Genomic DNA, 27,678 nt, shown 5'->3' with positions numbered 1-27,678 from the left:
TATAAAAATGGCTCAAAGGGGGCACACTTTTTAACTTTTTATATTTATCACAGCTTCTTTTCATCTTTACTTCAACTTGACTTGTATCTTTAAAACATAGTATGAAAGTGCCTGTTTTTTTTCCTGTATTTCCTTGCAATTTTGTCATCTATCAGTTTGTTTACTTGTTCTCTATCTCTAGATCTATAAATCACCTGAATTTCTCATATAGCCTGTTTGATAAAAAGCGTGAAGTGCCTGTTTCCTTTTCCTGTATCTTCTTACATTTTTATCTCCTATCAGTTCATGAACTTGTTCTCTATCAGACTGTTAAGTTGTTCTGTATCAGACTGTTCAGTTGTTCTCTATCAGACTGTTAGGTTGTTCTCTATCAGACTATTAAGTTGTTCTCTATCAGACTGTTAAGTTGTTCTCTATCAGACTGTTAAGTTGTTCTGTATCAGACAGTTAAGTTGTTCTGTATCAGACTGCTAAGTTGTTCTCTATCAGACTATTAAGTTGTTCTCTATCAGACTGTTAAGTTGTTCTCTATCAGACTGTTAAGTTGTTCTCTATCAGACTGTTAAGTTGTTCTCTATCAGACTGTTAAGTTGTTCTCTATCTTTAGATCACCTGAATTTCTCGTAGAGGCTGTTTGATACAATGCTTGAAGTGCATGTTTATTCTTTGACTAATTTTCATCCACAGGGTCATATGGAGCTTTATCAACCGTAGTGGCTTGCAGACTATGCTTACCGAAAGTTTTTACCCACAAACAAAACTTCAGGATCTCTTTGAACACGACTCACCAAAGCAGAAATATTCCATATCTTACGGACAGCAAAATGCAAAAGATCACTATACCTTCTCTTTGACTGTACTTCGTAGGTGTTTTTTTTTGTGTTTGTTTTTTTTGGTTTGTTTTTTTCTTGTCTGTCTGCCCTTGGCATCAACGTTCTGTTAACCTATTAAAGTGTTCTTTTGTATTTGCTTCTTTCCATCTTTGTTATTCATCAGATGTTTTAAAAGACACCAAGACTACATAATTTAATGTTTGTATAATTTTTTTTTTTTTGCCAATATTTGAATAGGAAATTTATTTTTGGTTAAAACCTTGAGTGTGCTGTCAAATGATTATTGTTTCAGTAGCAAGGTAACATGTCTCACAAAGTTTTGGCTACATTCAATACCCTATGATAAATCATTAATGTTGTTGTCCTCGCTTTTGTCAGTTATTTGGCTTTTGTCAATCTTTATTTTCTTTGCCCTAAAGAAACAATTTTGTATTTTCAATTCCGATTATGTTTTGATTGATAATGGATAGTTTTTACAATTACTAGGGCAACCTAATTAAAGTTTTGAAACATTTAGATGTTTAATGCCATATCTTACTAATATTTACATTAGAATTATGCATTGAAACAGCCATATTCCCTTTTCTTTAAAGGCTATATAATGTAGTGCTATTTCTTATAATAATATCTAATTATCTGACCTGTAGATCTAATTCTGCTACATCAATAGTACATACTATATCCTTACAAGAATTTTGATGCTTTTCTTATCTATTTAATGCTGATATACACCAGGAACCAAGGTTTAAACTCAAATCTTCAGTATTTGATTGGTCAGAAATTGCCACTGAATATTCAATGGCATTATTTATACATTGAAAGTTTATTATACTGACTAAACATTGTATATATAACAATTTCATCTATTACAATCCCCCCTCCCCCTCCAAAAAAAGGGGAAAAAAATAAAAAATGAAAAAATAGATAGATAGATAGGAATAGCGAACTACAGACAGCATAATTTTTTTATTTTTTGTGATAAGTCAGTGTCATAGTTTAATACTACACCCACAAATATATATATATATTAATTCTAGAGCTATGTCCATCAAATCTACCTCTGCTTTTAGCTAGTTATATGCACCCCTAGTTATAAGTATAAACAATCTATGTATATTACCGTCTTAGATGTAGTCCTTTCCAGTCTGTGTACATGAAGGTCTCCATTACTGTGTCTTTGTATCGTTTCCTTCTGTTGTGGACTCATTGGTGACTAGTCTCAGATGTTCTGTTGTATTATTCCAAAACCGACTGTATGATACTATCCTATGGACTAGAACTGTGTCCCCAAATGCTTTTTACCAATAGACAGAGAATTTGTTTAGTAAAGTGGTTAGGTTTGTGTTTGTTTATCTCGGTTCATGATGATTTTTATTATTATAAAACCCCTTTACCTCTCTCCATATCACCTAACCCCCCCCCCCCCCCAATTCTTTTATTCTTTATTTCATTTTCATTCCATTGTTCATTCAAATATTTTTTTCCGATGACATAAAGGAAAATTCTTAACATTAAGAATGTGAAAATTATTTAGTCCTAAGAACTTGAAGACTGTAATTTATATAGTTAGTTATATATATTTTGTATAAGGCCTTGATGTGATTTGATTTGTTGCACATACATCCAGTGAGTGATAGCCAGATTAATGTTTTTGTTTGTTTGTGTTTTTTTTTACAGGTTTTTATGCACACAGTCACGGTGGAAGATACAACTTTACAATAATGTGTTTAGATTAAATTTTATACATGTAATTATGAATGTAAATTAGGTAACATTTCATGAAAAACGACAAGGAAAAAACATTTCTTTCTGAACATTGCTGTTTAGCCGGATGGTTATCAAAATTCTTGATCTAGTTTTAGCTCAACTATTCAAAGAATAAGGAGACCTATTGTAAGCACACAGGCATTGATGTTGGCGTCAAACTTGGGTTAAGTTTTTGTGTGCAAGTTGGTATCTCGAAAACCACTGAAGGGATTTTGTTGCAACTTCACACACTTATTTAAGAGCGTAATAGAATGTCACTATCCAGGGGCCTTCTACAATGGATTTTGACAGTGTTTTGGCCCTTTTAATGAACTTAAAAAAATTCAATATCAAGGTTCTTGTTTTTCTATCAAGCACTGAAAATAGTCAAGCACTCTGTCCTACAGACAGCTCTTGTTTGTTTAATGTTTGTGCAACGAGAACAGAAATTTAGTAATGATATTACTTTTCTAAAGTGTTGTAAATTGAAAAACCTTTAGATTAAAAGAGAGTACATATAGACTGTTACAGGAATGGGCATGAGAGAATTGTTTTAACCCTGGCAATGTTGAAACTAAAACTGCAAAACCTTTGCTATGTTGGCTGACTAGACTGACTATACTGCAGTCTGTCCGGACTACTATCTATTGGCTGACCAACTTTCAAATTTTCATCATGATAATCCTAGTATTGTTTTTTTTGGACAGAGATATTTAGAAAATTCAACAGTCTATGGGTTGATTGAAAATTACCTGTTTTACAAAGTTTCATAGTTAAAATAAGTGTTAAGAAATTGATTAAACTTAGTACAAAATGTATTATGCAATATGCACACTGTTTCACAGGTTCGTTTGGAGCTATAAAAGTGTGGGCAGCAATGAATCTATTCAACTCTCTCTTGGATTTTATATTGACTCAATCTTGAACACTTCAACATACTCTTTATCCTACGGCGAAGTGTACCCCGGCACTAAAAAAGGGGGCTACTTTACTGCAATCAAAATTTCAGGTCTAAGATCATGTTTCATGTTTGGGTTCATTAGTATTCCTGTATGTGTTTTCTTTTGTCCCACATGCATGACATTGTTATGTCACTGACTTTGGTCCTCAGTTTCTTTTGTTTATTTATTTAGCTTGATTATATGAAGTATTTGGAGAGCTGTCCTACCCTGGCGTAGGAGTTCAGATTTCAGGTTAAAGTTTTTACTGTTACTTCTTTATTGCTTACAGTATCAAACTTCAAATATATATTCCTTATCATCAACCACATCTTATGTGACAAGATTCAATACTATAGAAACAATATTTTCAGAATGATCTCCCCTTGAACTTTGAATTTTCCTTCAAAAATGTTAATTTTTTTCTCTCAATTCTTTAGTTTGTAAGGGATCATCTTCAAACTTTAATAAACACATCATATGCAACAAGATTTTCAACTCTAGCACCAATTTTTCTTAGAATTTTCTCCCCATGAACTTAGATTTTCCTTAAGAATGTTATATTTTACTCTTTATTTCTTTATTTCACATTATTTTCACATGTGTGACAAGATTCATAACTCTGGCATTAGAATTTCCAGCTTGAACTAAGATTTTTTTTCTTTAACTTCTTTATTTTTTAAAGGATTTACTTTAAACTTTAAATTTAAATTTCACATCAACTCCCATATCACCCATTCATAGTTTTGTCTTTACTGTGTCCAGTATTTAATTAGTCAGGCGTGCTGTTTCCTCTCACAGCTCTTGTTATCGTATTGGCGTCAACAAAACCAGTTTTTGATACATCAAAATGAATAGTTGCACCCCTAATTATATGGGACTGTATGTTGTGGGTTATGCGAGACAATGTCCTTGCTAGTAACATGGCCTTAGAATGACCAGTTATTGAATGGATGTGATTTTTGTTCACAGTTTTTGCATTATTTATGACATGCCTTGTAGAAAGTTATTTTCTGTATTTATCTGGTAATACACCTTTGTTTTTGTGTAATGTTTCGCAGGTTTCAATGGACATATAAACTACACAACAGCAAAGAATATAAGCCATTAGCGCTAGCCTTTTATTTGGATAGTAGTATTGATAAAGAAAAGTATAAATCAGAGTACGGTCAGGTTGAGGATGGCTACTTTAATTCAATACTTATTAAAGGTGGTTTTTAAAAATGAATTATTTCTTGCTGCTTTTATTTGCACAAGCTTTTTCTTCTTCATTTCATATTTTTTGTCACATGTTCTGTTGCTTGCTAGAAGTTACAACCAATGTTTTTTTTTTTAAATTTGAACATAAACAATCAAATGTGTCTTCAGAAAATTGTCTTGCTGTTCAAGGGGTTTGGTATCTTTGTTATGTTTTAATTGGTGATGATGGATTGATATTATGACAAAAATAATTTTTTTTTTTTAAATTTTGAATGGCTTAAACACTGTTTACAATGCCATAATATATATATATATACTGTGAAGAACCTGTGCACACACAAATAACAATGTATTTCAACATTCATACACATTTACCTGCATGTGTGCATACAATTTATTATCCTGTTTAGTTCCTTGTACATGGGGTATTTTTATGCTCCCCAAAAAATTTCGGGGGAGCATATAGTCGGCGCCTTGTCCGTCTGTCCGTCCGTCCGTCTGTCCGTCCGTTTTCTTGTCCGGAGCATAACTTGAAAACCCTTGAAGATAATTTGTTTAAACTTCATACAGTGGTAGAGGGCATTGAGGGGGAGTGCAGTGTCAAAGAACCATAACTCTATTTTGCCCGGTTTTTGAATTATCTCCCCTTAAAGAAAAATCTTGTCCGGGGCATAACTCTAAAACTATAAGAGATATCAACATGAAACTTTGTAGGTGAATAGATCTCAAAGGGTAGATGTGCAGAGCATAAGAACAATAAGATGTGCAGAGCATAAGAACAATAACTCTTTTTGTCCTAATTTTGGAGTTATTGCCCTTTGTTAATTTCAACACTTTGAACTTTGTCCGGAACATAACTCTAAAACTATAAGAGATATCAAGATGAAACATTGTAGGTAGATATAGAAAAATCTTGTCCGGGGCATAACTCTAAAACTACAAGAGATATCAACATGAAACTTTGAAGGTGAATAGATCTCATTGGGTAGATGTGCAGTGCATAAGAACAATAACTCTTTTTGTCCTAATTTTGGAGTTATTGCCCATTGTTAATTTTAACACTGAACTTTGTCCGGAACATAACTCTAAAATTACAAGAGATATCAAGATGAAACATTGTAGGTAGATAGATCTAATTGAGTAGGAGTGCAGTGCAAAAAAAACATAACACTGTTAAGCCTCATTTTTGAATTATCTCCCCTTTTAGAAAAATCTTGTACTGGACATAGCTGTAAAACTATAAGAGATATGAAACTTTGTAGGTAGATGTATCTCAATGGGTAGATGTGCAGTGCACAAGAATCATAACTCTGCCTTGCCTAATTCTGGAGTTATTGCCATTTGTTTATTTTTACTTTTTGAAGTTGTCCGGAACATAACTCGGAAACCATAAGAGATATCAACAAGAAACTTTGTAAGTTGATAGATAACAGTGATTAGAAGTGCAGTGGAAAGAACAGTAACTCTGCCTTTCCTTATTTTGGAATTATTGCACTTTGAACTTTTTCCAGGGAGATAACTCTGAAACTACAAGAGGTGTACTTTCCTGTGTCCAAAACCTATTCGGGGAGCATCACCCGGCTCAAACCGGGCTCTTGTTTGATTCAAATGTCATTTCTTAAAAAAAAGTTTGAAGTTACATGGCTATAATGACTTTATATTTGAATTACTTCTTATTGCGCAGTGCTCATGTAACTGTTGAAGGCCTGACGTTAACTTATTTATGGTTGCTTTTTCTTATGAACTTGTGTTCAATTACAATTTGCGTTCTATGGTCATATTTATCTGATTCTGGATTTAATAATATCTCCGATATTCCTGTCAGCAACTTCTCTAACTCATAATAAAGATTCAAGGTTTCCATGCTGCAACATATGGAGCATACTGTGACATATGGAGTATGCTGTGACATATTGAGTATGCTGTGACATAGGGTGTATGCTGTGATTAGCTCAGGTACAAAGTCTGTGACCATGCTAGAGTCATTTTTAACTGCTCCATGATTCTGTCTTTCCATAATTGTTAAATTCATTGCCCCTGTACTGTAATTTCGATGACAAACTTAATCCTTTATTGCTGAACGTTAGCTGATGAAATCATGTAATAATGTATGCATTGCTATTTAACTTATGAGAACGTGTCTGTAAAAAGTGGTCAAATTTCCCTTAGAGGAATTATATTGGAAAAATAAGTCTTCAAAAAAATAGAACCTGTGACAAAATTTCAGATCAATTTCCATTTGTTTGTTGGTTTTTTTTAGCAAATAATTTATAAAGCTTATTAATAACAGCTTGAATGGCTGTATAATATAAAAGCCTGTCATATCATTGGCTGCAAATAAACAGATAGTTTAACAATAATATCTTTTGCATGTTTTGATTTTTTTATATGAAAAATAGATTAAAAACAAGATGTATTATTGGATCGATGGCCTCTAGGAGATGGGCAAAAGGCAGGACAGCAGAGGTCAAGGTTATGCATACCTAAAGAGGTCAAATGTCAGATACAAATTCGATAACTTTTGTATGAACAATTTTGTATTCTTGAATTTTATCAGTTATGCTCGCATCTTGGCAGTATAATCAATGTCAATAATATGCAAGGTGAAGGCCACCAGAAAAGATGAAATACTTTGTCTTGAGAATAGTAATCTTCTACACCAGCATGGAGTCTAAGGATTACTCATTACAAATATATCATAATGAGATTTAGTGTTGCACACATGAATCAAGTCTCTGGGTCAAAGGTCAAGGTAACACTTAAAAGCGAAACTTCTACATTTAATGTTATATAACTTGGCAATAATATTGTATGGCACTCTAGTTTTGTGCACACAATTCAGGTCAAGGTCACATACAAAGGTCAAGGGTCAGACAAGAAATTGAGTATTGGTCATTTAGTGATCATAAAATGTTGGATTTTAATATTAATGTTCACAATAATTATCTCTTTTTCTTATTTACAATTTTTCTTGAAAGGTTCTTTTTCTTTTAAAGTATTTTTGCTTGTCTAAACTGATTTAATTTTAGCATCTAACTTTGTGAAAGGTTGAAAAATAATAAATTAATACTTCGTTTTTTTTTATTATCTAACTATGCTTGCAATATATCTTTATTATTAAGTGAAATGGAGCAGGTTTAAATCCCATCGTCGGGAAATAATTTGTTCAAATATTAACATATTCTGAACTAATGCTTTAAAATGAAACCAAATTGTCATTCTGGAATAACTTCATATTTTTGGTTTACCAAAATAAGGTCAATAACTGATTTCATTGGTTGTACCAAAATGAGGCCAAATTGTCATTCCAAGTAACTGATTTCATTGGTTGTACCAAAATGAGGCCAAATTGTCATTCCAAGTAACTGATTTCATTGGTTGTACCAAAATGAGGCCAAATTGTCATTAAAAATAACTGACTTCATTGGCTGTACCAAAATTAGGCCAAATTGTCATTCCAAGTAACTGATTTCATTGGTTGTACCAAAATGAGGCCAAATTGTCATTAAAAATAACTTATTTCATTGGTTGTACCAAAATTAGGCCAAATTGTCATTAAAAATAACTGATTTCATTGGTTGTACCAAAATGAGGCCAAATTGTCATTAAAAATAACTGATTTCATTGGTTGTACCAAAATGAGGCCAAATTGTCATTAAAAATAACTGATCTTTTTTCAAAATTATCATCTCTTTATAAACTATATCATATAGTTGAACAAAACCAAGGTGCATTGTCAGACCATTGTTGCTTAGCTCAAACATGCATATTATTACGGTGATTTTTGTGGCTTTATTTCTTTATAATGCAAAATGACAAAGTTCTGCCAATTTTTAAATGTGTATGATTTTTTTTTCTTTGTTGAAAAAAAAAATGTACATGACATGTGTTTTAGAATGGCAGTTAGTTTTTTAAATTCAAGATTTTTGCTAGTTTTATTTGGTACCAGTTGTACATGTTATTAGAATTTCTCAGAAAATGTCATTTTGTATTTTTACGCTATCTCTGTACTTGTTAGTTTATGATTATGTTTATTTTTGTATCACATGATACTATTATTAGCACACTGAATTCTGATCGTATACTAACCATATTTAAGACACATTTGTCTTGATAGAAATAAAAAAACCTTGAAAATAAAAAATGATTTTTTTAATTGAGTAAATGAAGATACCGGAGTTGAATTATCATACTCCTGGTTTACTTTCAACTTGAATACCATATACCCCAGTTCAAATACCATTGTAATCTTCAATTCAATGACTCCAGCCAAGGTTGTTAATTATTATGCTGTTAATTTGTCAAAACCAAATATTTGCTGTACATGCTATTCCAGTTGGAAACAGGTTCTTGCAGTGTCTGTGTAATTTATTTTCTAGAAACATTATTAGTCGTAGCAAAATTATCCGAAACAGAGGCATTTTAAATGGTACTGGACAACCAGCATCCAGACTTAATGTTATGCAAGATGACTATTAATTAGATATGGGTATTTTGGTACAGACTGAACCACAATATTTACATACTAAAAATCAGTTTGGATGTTTAGTAAATATATAAATCAGAATTGAGCAGTGCATACATAGTAACTGTTAATATATTGTTGGGTTAAGATGGTGACATTCTCTTCTGTTTTTTTTTTTGCCAAGCAAAAAATTGGAGCTTTACTAAAAAACAGCGAATTGTTATAACGTTGCGAGTTTCTGTATGCTTTATACTGGCATATTGTATTGCTACAATTTCTTTGCTGATATCTTGATATGTAAAAAGATTTGTGTGATTTCTCAAAGCCTTTAATCTGCTAGAAATAAAGTGAAAAGCATTTGCCACCAGTATGATGGTCAGTCGTCTGGCCAGACTCTGTACTGCTGGTAGCTTAGTGTTTTGTATTTTGATAATGAATCCCTTCTGTTTGAATGTACTGTTTGTTGTAAATGCAAAGCACACAAATTTAGCAGATTAATGGTTCATTTGGAAATTATATTGTTTATAAAATGTTTTTGAGTTAAGCAAAAAAATGTTGATTGAAAATCTTTGCTGCTTTTTTGAAGATTTTTTTGGCTTTTCGTCATAGTTTTCATCAGCTCGTTAATTTTCAGTACTTCGAAGTCTTTCAACATATCAAGATATATTTAGAGTGTATGGTGCAAAGAGTTTGTAACTCGCAGCTTATCAGTTATGGACACAGTCTTTTTGCACCAACCACACAATGTTTGGTTTATTTTAGGTCTGGTATTTGCTTTGCACATTTTTTTTGCTTAACATGTCTATTGCTTTGATTGACAGGATAACTTGGACTTATAGGGTTAACAATAGCTCGTCTGAGCTCCTTTTAACGGAAGGTTTCTACTCAACCAAAGAGGCCGCTGCTTTATTTGAAAACGCCGGTTCACGCTACGAACTGTCGTATGACCGTGGTGACTCCGGATACAAATTTGATATAAAGATCTCAGGTGCTAAATTCAGACTCGAAACTGTTGAGTTTTTTTTCTATTTGGAAAAAAAAATTTGGCATTACATTTAGCCAAATAAAATTTTTTCTGATCTAGAAATACTTCTTATTTATTAGTTGTAAAAAAGGTTATTGTTTTTACTAACTGTTTCAGTATACAAAGTAAATCGTGGTGAAGGTGTGTTTAGTAGAAATGTTGTTGATCTTTCAGGACAGCTTAAAGTTCCATTGATTTGTCCTTTGTTGGTTAACTTTATTTAGTTAAATTCACTAATTGGATAACCATCAAGTTGGTATTAGTTCTCATTTACTTATCGATACCCATGTGTAAAGTAGGCTAAATATCATCATTTTAGCTGCTTTCAAAAGCTGTTGTTTTTTGTTGTTTTTTTTGGGGTGTTTTTTGTGTTTTTGTGTTTTCAATTTTATTGTCTTTTTGCCTCCTTGTTTAATATTTTTCAATGTTTTTAGATATAAAAAACGCCCTTGTTTTGGCATATATTAGAAAACTTTCATCTTGTGAAGATGTCAGATTGTTACTTTCACCACTATTTATAATGTATACAACTTTATAGTCTTGGTATTTTAGGGTTTAAGTAGTGATCAGAATGATGCATGATGGGGGAAAAAGAATAAAGGCATTTGTATGCCATCACTTTTTAAAAGATTTAACTGTATTTCAGCATCTGTGTATATTTTGTATATTTGTGGAGGTTTTCACTGCATGATTATTTTGACTGACTTATTAATTTTGTTTTGTTGATATTTTTTCTTTGTCAGTATTGTTTATATTGTTTTTAATTTTTAACCTGTACCATGAATTGCATATCATCATCATAATCGTAGGCATCATCATTATCATCATCATTGTCGTCATCATCATCATTATCATCATTGTCATCGTCATCATCATCATCATAGGCATCATCATTATCATCATCATTGTCGTCATCATCATCATCATCATCATTGTCGTCATCATCATCATCATTGTCGTCATCATCATCATCATCATCATCATCATCATCATCCCGACCTACATCATTTTCCTCGTAGTTTCAGTATAATGTTACAATATGCCTGAATCCCACAAGCCTTTGTTGCAATTTTCCACCAGCATTGCTTTAAGTTACATTCCCATCCTGCCAAAGCTTTTGTTTTGTACCTGTTCAAAAATAACATAAAATTGAAATCTCCTTTACAAACTCGAAATTTTAGAAGGGGGGGGGGGATAATAAAATGATGAGTACATTTTTTGCTGTAATTATTCTGCATTGCATGCATTTTTATCAGCTTTGATATTATTATTTGCATAATACAATATATATTAAGAAAAAAATCAAATACAACGCCAAATTTGCTTGATCTGCCTACAGTTTAACCTGTTTAGCACAGTGTCACAATTAAAGCATGATAGAGCACTACACCTGTAGCATGTCCAGTAGCTATAGTTTTACTAACAACTTAGAAGAACAACTTAGTTTCTCTTGTTGCTTATTATCTAAAGAATCAATATGTATTGTAGTAAAAATGAAAATAATAATAATGATAATAGAACAATCAACAATTACAATAAGTTAAATTAATTAATTAAATAATAAATTATCAATTGTATTGATTTTGTGCTTCAATTAAACAAGAATGATAAGCTTTTACAGAATTGTGGAATTATTGTCATTTACAGGAAATATTAAGATTTATGTCATTTTAATTGAACAATAAAAGCTATTTAATTGTTAAGCAAAATTGGAAATACATGTAGTACATAAAGCTGATAGGCCTCATAACATGTTAAAATGGGCATTCTTAACAAAATTATTTATACATGTACAGTTTAGGTTTCTTTAAAAAGTTACTGTGTCACTGTGGGAACAACAGTGTAAAGTTAAGAAAAATATGATAAAATGAAACTTAATATAGTTACAGACTGGGATATTTATTTCTTCTAATTAAATTATAATAGATGAATAGAAAAAAAATCAAATTGGAAGGGAAACAAAGAAAGCTTGTACAAACTAGACAATTTTAGCATGATTTTGGTCAATTGTGGAATGTATTATAAGACAAACTTTTAACGCTGTGTAATGTTAGGAAACTGTCATCTTTCTCTCTTGATAATCTTAATGTTTTTATTGATATTTTAAAACAACATTTATGTAATAAAGATTGTTCATGACACTTTTAATTAATTATTTTCTTAATATTTAAAATATGAACTGTTTTTCAGAAATTCTGGTCATTTTGCCTATTATTTAACTTGATAATTATTATTGTTTAATTTTATTAACTTAATACAGTATATTCATTATTCAATGACTTCAAAGCTGAATACCTATAAATTTATAAAAATATTTCTTGATTTTGATAACTTGAAAATAAAGATTTAAAGAAGATAAAATGAATTAGTAAGATGAAATAATTATTGAGATATTTTTTACGAATGTTTTACATGCTTATCTGTGCTTTACCTTAATTGGATAATTTGTTTCTTGTTGGTCAGGTGTGAACCGTGCTGATAATGGGGTGTACAAGTGCTCTTTGATAGGTGAAGATAACGTGCTGATTGACTCAAAGGAAGTGAAACTCACTGTAACCAGTAAGTAATTGTACTGTACTATAGGAAAAAATTAGAAATAAAATTTAACTAGTTTAAAGTCTTGGACAAAAAGAATGATGTTGCATTGTCATCAGAAAAAAACCCTGGACAACAATATGTGAAGTAATAAGAAAGTATCAGGTACAACAAGACGGCTAAAATCAGATTTGTTAAATGATATTACTGCAAAGATTGTGAATTGTTATATTACTTAAAGATTTGTGAACCTTGTACACAAAATAACCAGATAATATAATACTGTATTGTAGTATAATAAGAGTCGTCCAAGGCTGAGTGGTTAAGGTCTTTGACTTCAAAGCACTCGCGAGTCGTCGTGGCCGAGTGGTTAAGGTCATGGACTTTAAAGCTCTCGTGAGTCGTCGTGGCCGAGGGGTTAAGGTCATTGACTTCAAAACACTCGCGAGTCGTCCGTGGCCGAGGGGTTAAGGTCATAAACGACTTCAAAACACTCGCGAGTTGTCTGTGGCCGATGGGTTAAGGTCATGGACTTCAAAGCACTCGTGAGTCATCTGTGGCTGATGGGTTAAGGTCATTGACTTCAAAACACTCGTGAGTCATCTGTGGCTGATGGGTTAAGGTCATGGACTTCAAAGCACTCGTGAGTCATCTGTGGCTGATTCGCAAGTCGTCTGTGGCTGATGGGTTAAGGTCATTGACTTCAAAACACTCGCGAGTCATCTGTGGCCAATGGGTTAAGGTCATGGACTTCAAAGCACTCGCAAGTCGTCTGTGGCTGATGGGTTAAGGTCATGGACTTCAAAACACTCTCGAGTCGTCCGTGGCCGATGGGTTAAGGTCATGGACTTCAAAGCACTCGCCTCTCACTGCTGGAGGTATGAGCCACATCAGTGTCTGGATTCTTTCCTATGAGAAAGCTCTCTAGCTAGCTGACAGAACTTCGGTGGTTCTGTGCCTGTTTTGTCTGAAATGATGTATAAAGGGGCACATGAGATCTTGCTGGAAAGTCGGCATGTGACCTCATATTGTGTTGGTGCGACTTTAAACCTAAAGAAAAAAAGTTACAACACAAATTTCTGTTGATATTTCATGTTTCACTATCTTTGACATTTATGTTACTTGATGAGGTGTTGAAATTTTACATTGATATTAATCAACAAATAAAATTTAGTATTAATTCCAGTTTTGTGTTTATTTACTGCATCCAGTATATAACCAGAGTCGACTGTGCTGTCTGGAGTGACAGATCTTGTTTTTTGAACTGTTCCATACATACCTGACATTTTCATTACCAGAATACTTTGTTAAAGCATTACTTAAAATAATGTAAAATGCATCCATATTTTTATTTTTTTTGTCTAATCTCTAATTTATTTTCCACTATGTCATGATTTGTTTCATTCCTTTCAGACCCAGTTGAAACTGTTGGCATTGAAATCCATGATGCTAGCCATAATGTCCTTGCACGGTCTAGGAAACCAGTTTCTGCTTCAAAGCCAGGTGATATGGTGCGTCTGACCCCAGGACAATATATGGTATGACTATATATTTATTAACCAGGCTTTCAAACCAGATATCCACAGCAAATAAGTATTAAAGGTTTCTCTATTAATTGAAAATAGTTTCATGTCCCAGTATTCTCTGTCTCTGCTTAATTTTCCTGTTAACAGGGCTTGAATATCTTTGACATCACATTATGGTACTGGAAATTAGTTATGTGTAGCAAATTAGCAATCATGGGTATATAAATTACAACTCAAAAGCTTAAGTCAAGATTTTCAGGAACTTTGAAATTTCTACAATTGTTAATCAAATGACGAGTCATTTCATTGTCCTTAAGAACTGGTTTAATTATTTTACCTTCTTTACAGGTGAAATGCGATGCCGGTGGCAGTAATCCTGAACCAGTAATGAACCTGTTCTTGAACGATCAAAATCCATATGTATCAGTGAAAACTATGGCAGACACCACCTCTGAGTTTGCATCATACACGGGCACTTTCACAGTTGACAGTTTAACAATAAATGCTCATAATGCGCCACAAGCTCTTGTTTGTAAAGCCAATATCCCCGGAGCCTCATATCCCTCTGTGGAGGCAGGAATTGCATTGATGGTACAAATTGGTAAGTTTGGTATTTTTGCGACGGACGCGCCCTCAGGCGCGTTCAGAGCTAAGTCATCTACACATGGGATTTCGTTGGCTACACTCGCGCAATGTGTCCTAAACCAATTAACAGCCCAAGAAATAGTACATGAATTTGATCCTTCAAAACTCCCATACTTTGTCTGGATATCTTAATGTCTTCCATATTAAGCCTTTTCAATTTCAAATTAAGTTATCCAAGTTAAAATATGAACGTATATTATTGATAAAAACGTTGTAGTCCCGTAGTATTATTGCGCAATATGCAAATTACTGCTGAAACGATTTACCGCTGTCGAAAAAGTAGGACAGCAAATTATACTACAATAAAGTGTAACCTCTGAGTTCCAAGACATTATTAGTAGGAAATAAATATTTCTACATTATACAAAACATTATTATTAACAAATCAAAAGTTTTTCGTGACTCTAGGATAACTCGCGCATTAATAAAAGAAGAACTATTTTCGTGACTCATACCGCGGGTTTAGCTGAATATTCAGCAGTTATTAATATATTAGATACAGTCAATGGCTAGTATAAATATCTATTTTAGAAAATGCATGTAAGACACTTTACCGCCATGTAGTCTTGAAATCATGGTAAGGAAGTTATAATATCAGTTCTACTTCCGATTCTTGTGGTTTGTTTACATATTTTACTAGGTCATGATATGAGTTAACCTTCGATATTCTAAAAATAGATTCTGCTTTACCTGTTCTGATTTTTGGACAGGCGATTAGGATGTACAACCAGCGGATTGTAATGCAATAGTTTTAGAAATGCTATACAATTGTAAGAAGCAAACAAGTTGAAAATGGAATTTAGTGTGAAGTTGAAAAGGACAACTAAACACTGTAGTGCTTAAGTGACATTTAAATTAAAATAAAAACGATGTGCTCTGGCCTCTACATCTTTACCTTGTAAATAAAAAAAAATCTAAGAAATACACTATTAATTGCTGATGATTTTAACCAATTTTTTTTTTAATGAGACATATCCAAGAGAAATAAAATACAAATGACTTATATTTTATTGTCTGTATGCCCACTATATGATAACACGAAGCAATTCTAAATAGCATTCTCAAATGTACAATGTATTAATGTTTGAAGTTTTATTTGCCTGGATTTATTCTAGAAATATTTCGTTGATAGTTTTTTTTTTCTATTTACATATCATTTCTTAGAATAAATCGATAAGGACACTGATTTACAAGTTTGACCAGAGTTTTTAGGCATAAATTTCATTCTGTATTTAAGTGCTTGAAAGTAGAAAATCTGAATTATATCAATTTGGGACACAAAATATATTGCTCTACAAATCTCGAACTTGTATGGAACAAATTTTCTCTGTTATATATTTTGTGTTTTGTTTTTATTTTGTTTTGTTTTTCTAAAAGAAGCCTTGGTGTCTATCCGGTTGCATGTCCGTCGCATTCAGTGCTGCAGCACTTTGATTTATCTAAGCCTCATGGCTCAAGATAAGTCATTCCATGAAAATCAACATGAGAAAAATGTACCATGATTTTAAAAAAAGTAAAAATATTCACAATTCATTTTATCAATTACTTATTACATGCAACATGCAATGAATGACTGATTTTGCAGTATTCATCACCATATTTTTATTGTGTGACTAAAGCAGGCATTCTACATTAATATAGCGATATAAGATGTTCAGGTTTTGATCAATAAATTCATTTGATTTATTGTATTAAAGTATATACATGTAAACATCTAAAATGATAGTTATGATAGAAAAATTAAATAAGTTGGTCTTATGTGGGCACTTAGCTTAACTGAAAAACAAATTTATGTTTATGAAATACAGTCGAACTTCGTTCGCTCGAACTCGGAGGGCCTGTGCAAATTTGTTCGAGAGATCGGTAGTTCGAGCCAACCGAGGTTGAACTATTATTACGTTGATCATATGCCTAAAGGTTTTCCTAGCTTACATCGGTCGAATGATAAATGCGTCAATATAATTGTTTGTTAGTACATCTGTTTGTCGAATATTTCATATTCAGAATTATTATCCCAGTGTTTTAATTAAGTATTAACGGTACGCTGTGTCAATCTATATTCATGCATATTGTAATTGGTTGAGTTCGATTGGGCAATCACACCAAACTTATTGAACAATGATCAAAATATATTTATGTTTTCTAATGGGATGAATTTAATTTTTGAAAATAAATTAATGAACTATTTATTAAAAACATTTACAGCAGCATCTATTTGTAGTCATTTACTAAAATAAACACACATAGAAGTATCATTCTATAATTAGATAACACTGTTAGTCTGTTACGATTCACTTTACATGAACCACGGTTGTAATTAAAGCCGTCCGGGTAAACGGCATTCTTTATTGGCATGCATATTTTACTTATTTCACAAGTTATTTTCTTTTTATTGTTACCATAAACGGCAAATCAACAATATTATCATACAAATAAATCGGTTACAACACCTCCTATTTTGTATCAATTAACCTTAATTACCTTTGTCACAATCACGAGGTGTTAAAAACATGCGTCGCCAACTGTCATTTATTTAGGACATACCAACTTGTCTTTTTGTGTTCGACCGAAAAGGTGTGATTTTCACTATATTTCTGCCGAAGGGACCAGAGATCAGGTTCGAGAGTTCGAGCGATCGGTGTTCGAGCGATCCGAGGTAGAACAATATATATTATATAGGAATTTTGCCGGGACTGGGCGATGAGTTCGAGCGAAGGGAGGTATTCGAGCGATCCGAGTTCGACCGAACAAAGTTTAACTATATATTAATTGATGTTTATTGGATTAAAAAGTGTTAAATTGAAATTTTGAAATTCTAAATTTTGGAATATTCTTATGATGAAGACTAAATCTTGCACTAAGATAAATTAAGGGTTAATATGCCAAATGAGATCTAAGGTTAAAATAATTTAAGGATTTTGTTTTCAAAATAGTAAAAAATGGAAACTTTACAGCTCGGCCAACATATGTGTTTGTTACCAAGTTAAGGCAGTTGTCTTTAAACAACTCACCATGGTGGGTTCGAATCCCAGCAGGGAATTTGGAAACTTTCATGTGAGACCTTTCAATTTTTGTGCCCCCACGTTAGTGGCGGGCATATAGATTTACCCTTGTCCGTCCTTCCGTCCTTCCGTCCGTTCACTTTTGTGTCGCACGTAACTCAAAAAGTATTTGACCTAGAGTCATGAAACTTTACAGGAATGTTGATCAGCATGTGCAGTTGTGCACCTGGGTATTTTCGTCTGGATATTTTTAGTATTTTCAGAGTTATTGCCCTTGACTTAGTTAAATTTTGCAATTTTCAACTTGTGTCGCATGTAACTCAAAAAGTATTTGACCTAGAGTCATGAAACTTTACACGAATGTTGATCAGCATGTGTAGTTGTGCACCTGGGTATTTTCGTCTGGATATTTTTAGTATTTTCAGAGTAATTGCCCATGACTTAGTAAAATTTTGCAATTGTCAACATGTGTCGCAGGTAACTCAAAAAGGATTTGACCTAGAGTCATGTAACTTTACAGGAATATTGATTAACATGTGCAGTTGTGCACCAGGTATTTTCGTCTGGATTTATTTAGTATTTTTAGAGTTATTGCCCTTCACTTAGAAATTTTTTGCAATTTTCAACTTGTGTCGCAAGTTTCTCAAAAAGGATTTGACATAGTCATTTAACCTTATAGGCAGGTTGCTCAGCATATTTTAGATTTGCACCTGGGGTTTTGCTTGTGGATTTATCCAGTATTTGTAGAGTAATTTCCCTTGACTTAGTAAAAAGATTGACAGAACAGTGGCGCGGTGGGGGCACCCGTGTCCTATGGACACATTTCTAGTTTTTATACCCCCAAAAACGAAGTTTGGGGGGGTATATAGGAGTCACCCGGTGGTCGGTCGGTCGGTCGGGCGGTCGGTCGGTCGGTCCAGACGTCCGTTGCATTTTCCTTGTCCGGACCATAACTTGAAGACTAATGGTTGGAATTCAATATAACTACATACAATGGTCAAGCACATTGAGAGGAAGTGCAGTGCACAAGAACCATAACTCTATCTTGACTAATTACAGAGTTATTGCCCTTTGTTACTTTTCCTTGTCCGGGGCATAACTTGAAAACTACTGGTTGGAATTCAAAACAACTTCATACAATTGTCAAACACAATAAGGGGAAGTGCAGTGCATAAGAACCATAACTCTATCTAAAGTAATTACAGAGTTATTGCCCTTTGTTACTTTTCCATTGTTTTCTTTTGTCCGGACCATAACTTGAAGACTAATGGTTGGAATTCAATATAACTACATACAATGGTCAAGCACATTGAGAGGAAGTGCAGTGCACAGGAACCATAACTCTATCTTGACTAATTACAGAGTTACTGCCCTTTGTTACTTTTCCTTGTCCGGGGCATAACTTGAACACTACTGGTTGGAATTCAAAACAACTTCATACAATTGTCAAACACAATAAGGGGAAGTGCAGTGCACAAGAACCATAACTCTATCTAAAGTAATTACAGAGTGATTGCCCTTTGTTACTTTTCCATTGCTTTCTTTTGTCCGGACCATAACTTGAAGACTAATGGTTGGAATTCAATATAACTACATACAATGGTCAAGCACATTGAGAGGAAGTGCAGTGCACAAGAACCATAACTCTATCTTGACTAATTACAGAGTTATTGCCCTTTGTTACTTTTCCTTGTCCGGGGCATAACTTGAAAATTACTGGTTGGAATTCAAAACAACTTCATACAATTGTCAAACACAGTAAGGGGAAGTGCAATGCATAAGAACCATAACTCTATCTAAAGTAATTACAGAGTGATTGCCCTTTGTTACTTTTCCATTGCTTTCTTTTGTCCGGAGTATAACTTGAAGACTCATGGTTAGAATTCATTATAACTTCATACAATGGTCAAGCACATTGAGAGGAAGTGCAGTGCACAAGAACCATAACTCCATCTTGACAAATTACAGAGTTATTGCCCTTTGTTACTTTTCCTTGTCCAGAGCATAACTTGAAAACTACTGTTTGGAATTCAATACAACTTCATACAGTTGTCAAGGACATTAAAAGGAAGTGCAATGCATAAGAGCCATAACTCCATTTTGACAAATACAGAGTTACTGCCCTTTGATACTTTTCCTTGTCTGGAGCATAACTTAAAACATACTGGTTGAAATTCAAAACAACTTCATACAATGGTCAAGCACAAAAAGAGGAAGTGCAGTGCACAAGAACTATAACTCCATCTTCAGTATTTATAGAGTTATTGCCCTTTGTTCCTTTTCTTTGTCTTTCTGGACTTATTACAGAGTAATTCAATAAAACTTCATCAATGGCCAACCACATTGAAAGGAAATGCAATATACAAGAACCACAACTATCTTTAATTGCCCACAACCATAACTCTATATTTCAATTTTTTTACAAGATATTCTGTTACTAGTAACATCCTCATTTCCGAAGCAGTCTTGTGGGGGTATTAATCACATTTAGTGATAATTCTAGTATTTTTTTTTTTTACAGATAAGCCGACAATCAAATGTGACAATTTCACAGCTTCTCTGGATGATAGACAAAGCAAAGTCGGCTGTAATGTCTCTGCTGGTGAAAACAGTCGTGCACTTAAGTGTGACAAACTGAGTTGGTACTTGAGTGTGAAAGGTCAAAAGATTATGGCTGAACAGAGGTGGAAGGATCAGACAAAAGAGTATGACATCATTGAGTCTTCGTGTAAAGATGTAAGTTTTTTGTTTTTATTTTTAACTAAAAACTTAAAATTTTGAAATTTTTACATAGATCAAGTGAAGCATATAATGGAAGAATCTGCAGACAGAGGGTAATAAAGAAATGTACTTGGAATTGAATTAAAAATCAATTTTGTATGTGATTTTTTACCCTGATTTCAGTGAAAAGCATTGGACAGCTTTTCATTCTCTGCTCAATTTGCACAATGGAAATTATTATTATGAAAGTGTTAAAGGGACTCCACTGAGGTTTAAAAGCCTAAAAATATAACATTTGAATTTCTTAAAAAAAATGAGCTAGGGCACTTTAAACATAAATATATGCAAAGAAAGTGAAGAAATATAATTTGAAATTAATTGAAAATAACATATTTTTATGCCTTTCTTAGCTTTATTTGAGTGAAAAGCGTTTAGACGCTTTTCAATTTTGGTCTCTTTTTTATGCCCCCGCCATGTAATGGCCAGGGCATATAGCGTTACCCTGTTCCGTCATTCCGTCCTTCCATCCTTCCGTCCTTCCATCCTTCCGTCCTTCCGTCATTCTGTCATTCCATCATCATCAGTTTTCGTTCATTATCTTAAGAACGGTTGCACACATTCAACTCAAATTTGACATATGGATATGTCATGAGAAAATACAGGTCAAGTTCGAATTTCGTCATGGTTCAATGATTTTTGGCAGAGTTATGCCCCTTTTACTTTGAAAATAATGTGAAATTTCAGTTTCTGTTCATTATCTCCCCAACGGTACAACACATTCAACTCAAACTTGACATATGGATATGTCATGAGAAAATACAGGTCAAGTTCGAATTTGGTCATGGTTCGATGATTTTTGGCAAAGTTATGCCCCTGTTACTTTGAAAATAATATAAAATTTTCAGTTTCCGCTCATTATCTCCCCAACGGTACAACTCATTCAACTCAAACTTGACAAATGGTTATGACATGAGAAAATACAGGTCAAGTTCGAATTTGGTCATGGTTCAATGATTTTTGGCAGAGTTATGCCCCTGTTACTTTGTAAATAATATGAAATTTTCAGTTTCCGCTCATTATCTCCCCAACGGTACAACACATTCAACTCAAACTTGACATATGGATGCGTCAAAGGAATGCACAGGTCAAGTTCAAACTTGGTCATGGTTCAATGATTTTTGGCAGAGTTATGCCCCTTTCACTTTGAAAGTAATATGAAATTTTCAGTTTCCGTTTATTATCTCCCCAATGGTACAACACATTCAACTCAAATTTGACATATGGATATGTTTTTGGAATGAGCAGGCCAAGTTGGAATTTGGTCATGGTTCAATGATTTTTGGCAGAGTAATTCCCCTTTCACTTTGAAAATAATATGAAATTTACAGTTTCTGTTCATTATCTACCCAACAGTGTTACATATTCAACTTAAATTTGACATATGGATATGTCAAAGGAATGGGCAGGTCAGGTTGGAATTTGGTCATGGTTTGATGATTTTTTGGCAGAGTTATGTACCTTTCACTTTGAAAATAATATAGATACATCTTAGGAATAAGCAGTTTAAGTTTGAATTTGGTCGTGGTTCAATGATTTTAGACAAACTTATCTTTCAAATTCCTGAATGTTGGAAAAATTTTGAACTTTCAGTTTCAGCACTCATACTTTTAGCCATTATTTTGGCTACAAATACATGTATGCAATATGCTATTTTTAAAAGGTTAAGACTGAATAATTTCAGTTCCTTGAACATTGTATGAAAATGGTTTGTGTTAACATTGAAAAGTTTTAAGGGCCTTGAACTTAAAATGAAAAAAATAATAAATGCACCATCTGAAATTTTGGCTGCATGCGGGGGCATCCGTGGCATGATGACACATTTCTAGTTTTTTTCACAATTTGAATAATTATTCTGGAAAAAACGAAATGCGCATTTGATCTGACATTTTGCACAAAGATTAGTGGTCCAAATCTACATCAAATAATAACATGTATCTGGAAAAAACATTTTCAGTCCCATCATGTCAAAAAACTTCAGTGGAGTCCCTTTAAAGACTTGAATTAATTTTTGTCTTGAAAAGTCCTTTATTCCTGTGATTGGGACATCAGATTTAATTTATAAGAAAAAAAAACAAAACGAAAACACAACATAATACTATTCTCAGTCTGAATAATGTTTTATGATAGAATAGGACAAATTCACTTATACTTCTGTAGCAATAATATTGTAGTGAATGATATATGTACAGAATATGTATATTCTAACTCTTAATTGATTCATGTTATCCACTGACCAGATATACATGGGGATGTTAGCTTTTTACAATGAATGTATACATTATATTTATGAGTCCTCAAAAAGCCCTGAAATTTAGAACAAAGATTTCTTGCAATCCATTTATAAACTGACATTTATAATTTCAGCTTGACGACAAGGGACTCCATATTCAATTAATGTTGTACACAGTAAAAGAGAAGCTGTTTAAAGAGACTTTCTTCTTGGTATATGGCGAGGGGCAAAATGCTCACAGGCAACCAATCACATTATATGATGGTAAGATAGTGGTTTATTATATTATACAAGTACCTGTACATAGCCTCTGTGGCAAAGTGGTTACAATTGCTGACTTAAAAAATCACTTGCCCCTCGCCCCTGTGTAATTAAATCCTGTCAGAGACTTTGGATTCTTTCATGTGAGAAAGCTTTCTATCTGGCTTTCAGAAGTTTGTTGTTGGAATACAATATACAAATACATATTCTGCAACTATCCAGCTGGCTTACGGAACGTAGTTGGTTCTGCTCAGGTTCCTTAAATAATGCACAGAGGAGCACCTGAGGTCTTCCTCCACCAGTAAAGTTGGCAAGTTGCCATATGACCTATACCGTGTTGGTGCGATGTAAACTAATAAAAAGAAAACAAGGGTAAAACTTAATTGAATGTAAGACAAGGGTAATCAAAGGAACACATACATCCTTTAAATTAAGCTTCTTCAGGACCACAGGGAAAGGTTCATACAATATGTCCTGTCATTAGACAAATGCTACAGATACAATGGCTTACTGCAGAACTAAGATATACTTTGCGGTTATGTTATGATATTGTGTAGCAAACAGTACTACATTAAACTTCTACAGCCTGCAAGGAATTAACACAAGTCTGTCAACATAAGTCTGTCAAACTGTAGCTTTATTTAATTCTTTATATAAAAATAAGGTTGGAAACAATTGTTTTAAGCTCAATTGAGCACCAAGTTTAAAGTGAGCTTTTGTGATCAGGCTTTGTCCAGTATCCATCGTCTGTCAGTGTGTCATTGTCAAGATTTGCTTTATCATATTTTGATTTAACCAATTTAACTCTTTATTATATTTTTTTTCAGTGACAGTTTCTGCTGCGGGTATTGCGACACCATTGTCACTGCTGACCGGTCTTCTTATGGCTTTTGTATCAACACATCTTGCACGCTTGTAACGACATTGACTTTAGTTTTCTATTAATATCACCATCCGTAAGTTTTAACATCAGCCAATCAAATTAGAGATGACGTCGGAAAATCCAACGATGAGGGCATGTATACAATTGTGTTTGAAAACAGACAAAAAAAGAAAAAGAGTGTTATAAAGCAAAGACGAGACATAAGTTTATGACTGGAAAAGTTTTGAACGAAATTATGTTGCCATGGAAACCCGCATAATGATATAAAAATTATTTACCTCGTCATTAGCTAGAACTCATTCATTAATACAAAAAAAAAAAAATTAACATGTGTTTAACATCCTGATTATTATTTCACATTTGTTCAGAAATTTTCGATCTAAAAGAATTGGGAATAAAGTGTGCTTAAATATTATTATATTATGTGCAAGACTTGTGTGTTGAAATGATTTTTAGAATGAAAACATCAACAGAAATCAGGCAGGAAAATATGTTAAAATGTGTATTTGTTGAAATGATAGGAAGTTTAGTAATCTTATAATTGATAATATTGTAAATATAATGTGTATTGTATTGTCCTAGATTGAAGTCTTTTAAGTATAAGCCACCATTATTTTAATCACCAAAAAGTTTTTTTTTTGTATTTTTCTGACTAGCTTCTGAAGTGAATTAAAAATTATAATGCCATATTTGATAATTTTTTTGTTTTGTAAAAGTAAATGAGATTTGGCTTTAGGAAGGCTCTTTGTATCTGAATGGAAATTAAAGAAGAAGCAATTGGAAAAAGTTTTAACAGGAAAATAAAATAACGTAAAAATCTCTTAGTATGAATCATAATGGGCTTTTATGAGTAAATGTTGCTTTAAACATAGTCTGAAAAAAAGAAGAACAACAACACAATAAGCAAATTTTATACTGTATACATGTAAACAGATCGTATGAATAAAAAGACCATCTCTCTGGAATATACAATACATTTCAATCATGTACAGTTTAAATTTAGAATTTTATAGTTGTTTTTTTTTACTACTTTATAAATTGATTTATTGAATTATAATAATCAAATCATTCCAACACTCCTAGTGCTATTGTAGAATAAAATATCTTCAAAATTTATAAATCTTCTTTGCTGTAAGAGATTTTTCCTCTTGTTTTGTAAGTTTCCTAGTGTTAGTGTAAGGAATACAGAGTGAATATTTCTTATAAAGCAAAGAAATTTTTATGAAGATTAACCCTTGAAAATAAATCTAGAATAAAATGTCAATGATCTAGCTATGTGTATTACCCATTGTTTAAAATATGTGTGTACATTTTCCTCTTTTTAACATAAATATATAATATTTCAGGCTTGCAAATTTGTTTTCCAGTTTGCATACTGTTGTAAAAGCTTTATCAATGCAAAAATATCACATTAAAAAAATAAATAAAAACTGATCCCCACCTGACTTGTTTAAACAGTTAAAGTTCTTGAGAACACCCCCACCATTTATTTGTTGTCATTTGTGTTCAAGTTAGTTATAATTTTTTAATTGTTCAAAAAATGTTCAAAATGGATGTTCTATTTATGGAGATAATCATGTTAACTAATGTTATTCCTGTCAGTTTAATTTTGATTTTTGTATCTGCATCAAGTCGATGTAAGCCAGATAATATTCATTCATTATTAATCGCAGCAGCAGCTAAAACACGCCATTTGATATACAGGGCTTCCCTCACAGCTTTCTCAAATACACAACTATACTTGAGATAACGGAAAATGTTTTCAAATAAAATGCATTTCAAGAACAAAATTTATTATCATTACAAAAATGCATTTTTTTTCAGCATATGCGTTTGTTATAAATGCACAAGTGAAAATGAAAATTTGTCGCACATATACTTTTAAAAGCTCTGTGTATTTTTGGCCACACCACTATATCAGGTCTTAAATATTTATACATGTATCCAATCTCTCTATATATAATTATATACACTAGGCTCATGTATAGCATCATGGTACGAATTTGTTTGCGTGTTTTGAAAAGATGATTTTTTGATCATTATTATATTCTGTCTGATTTCATTTAGCCTTTTTTTTTATCATCACTTCTCTATATCATTACATCATAATAATTATATGAATCATCCACATGTATAGTTATGTTATACATTTTTGCTTAGCTAATTCCAAGTTATTATATATTTTCAAGTGGAATAACTGTTCTTTTTTGTATTTTACATTACATTTATACATAGATTTTTTTTAAAATGTGAATGATATGTAACTATGTAATATAACTATACAATATTTGTATAGATGTCTGATCGGTATGTATGTGGTACAAATCCCATGATTGATAAAATACAAAACAGAAATCCTATAATACGGGAAATACTCAAATGTGCTTTGAGAAAAAAAAATGAGAGAAAGTGATCTAAGAGTTGTTCGAGGAAAACTTCCATTTTATAACATTTTTAATTAAATCAGTAAAACAAATTTTAGCGTTGGGTAAATCTTGAAAAAAAAATCTGATAAAGACTTTCATTAGCAAAGTAGGCATTACTGCTTTTGTATCGAAAAAATAAGATAATACTTTTATATTGAAAATTGACCATTCCTTAATTTTATTTGAAGAAATTTTTTTTGAATTGAAATCTTGTTTTTTTACAAAGATATTATAAGAATTGTATTTGAATGTGTGTGTATATGTGAGACTTGTAAGCTTTCTAGACGAGCGTTTGACTGCTTTAAGTGTATCCAATAAATGTATGTCTGTTTTTTACACATTGTATTTTTCATATTGTATAGTTTATACGTTTTTTTTTCTCTTTGTGTATTTGGTGTGTAAACAATAATATTGTGTCCATTCTTAATAAAAGGATAAATTTTATGTGTAATTTTTCAAAGTTTAAACGAGATAACATACACATAAATTTCTATTTTATCATCAACATTTCTCCTGTAAGATATATTATTTTAGTACTGTGTTATGCAAAATCCTTATAAATAATTATTGAAAAACAGAAACTAACCAAAACAACCCTCACAGTTTGAAATGATTAAGAAAAGAATATCAAAATATTGAACAAGGTATATCAACATTTCAGCTGAAGTAGTGAGAAAGATTCAAACTTCTAGCATATGCCTGACTTTTTGTAATACATAACTAATATTATATAGCTGTTAAAAAAAAAATATCTTGTAGAAAAATGTATCCATATGTTTTAAGAAATAATATTGAGTTTTAAACATGTATGAAAAAAAATGTATATCGAAAGTTTGTCATCATTTTTAACATTCTTAATCATGCTTCAAATGTTTAATAAAACAGTACGAGAATTTTTATGACTTTTGACTTTTCTCAATTGAATATCCTAGCAATATTTTTATTTTGAAGATTTGTAAACAGCCTATATAAGTGTGCACTTTGCCATTTTGCTACAACTTTGGCTCGGATTATTTTTCATGTGGCCTTTAAAATGAGGCTATACAAGACAGGAAAGTTTATGGCCAACTGTGAATGGCACTATAAATATTTGAGCCAGTGTTGCCACTGCATATATTATTATTGCGAACTACGGACCTTTCAATATTCAGTGCCTTTTATGAATGCTTACCCTATACCGTAA

The 27,678-nt window shown here is 32.4% G+C and overlaps 1 protein-coding gene across 1 annotated transcript in view; it reads left to right on the top strand.

Annotated features, from left to right (window-relative positions):
- Positions 1-27,392, top strand: part of LOC132727280 (uncharacterized) — an 88,242-nt gene extending 60,850 nt beyond the window's left edge. Inside the window, exons 3-9 of the mRNA XM_060712713.1 lie at positions 10,004-10,170; positions 12,670-12,765; positions 14,155-14,279; positions 14,616-14,868; positions 20,436-20,650; positions 23,060-23,189; positions 24,014-27,392. Coding sequence (XP_060568696.1) covers positions 14,250-14,279; positions 14,616-14,868; positions 20,436-20,650; positions 23,060-23,189; positions 24,014-24,105 — 720 coding nt within the window. The 5' untranslated portion in view covers positions 10,004-10,170; positions 12,670-12,765; positions 14,155-14,249 and the 3' untranslated portion in view covers positions 24,106-27,392. The remainder of the gene's footprint in view (positions 1-10,003; positions 10,171-12,669; positions 12,766-14,154; positions 14,280-14,615; positions 14,869-20,435; positions 20,651-23,059; positions 23,190-24,013) is intronic.
- Positions 27,393-27,678: the final 286 nt, after the last annotated feature.

This window comes from Ruditapes philippinarum, unplaced genomic scaffold (genome assembly GCF_026571515.1).
Source record: "Ruditapes philippinarum isolate M1 unplaced genomic scaffold, ASM2657151v2 ctg3604_1_1_1_1, whole genome shotgun sequence".
Lineage (NCBI taxonomy): Eukaryota > Metazoa > Mollusca > Bivalvia > Venerida > Veneridae > Ruditapes > Ruditapes philippinarum.
Note: the sequence above shows the minus strand (reverse complement) of the source record. Positions and strands in the feature narration are given on the sequence as shown.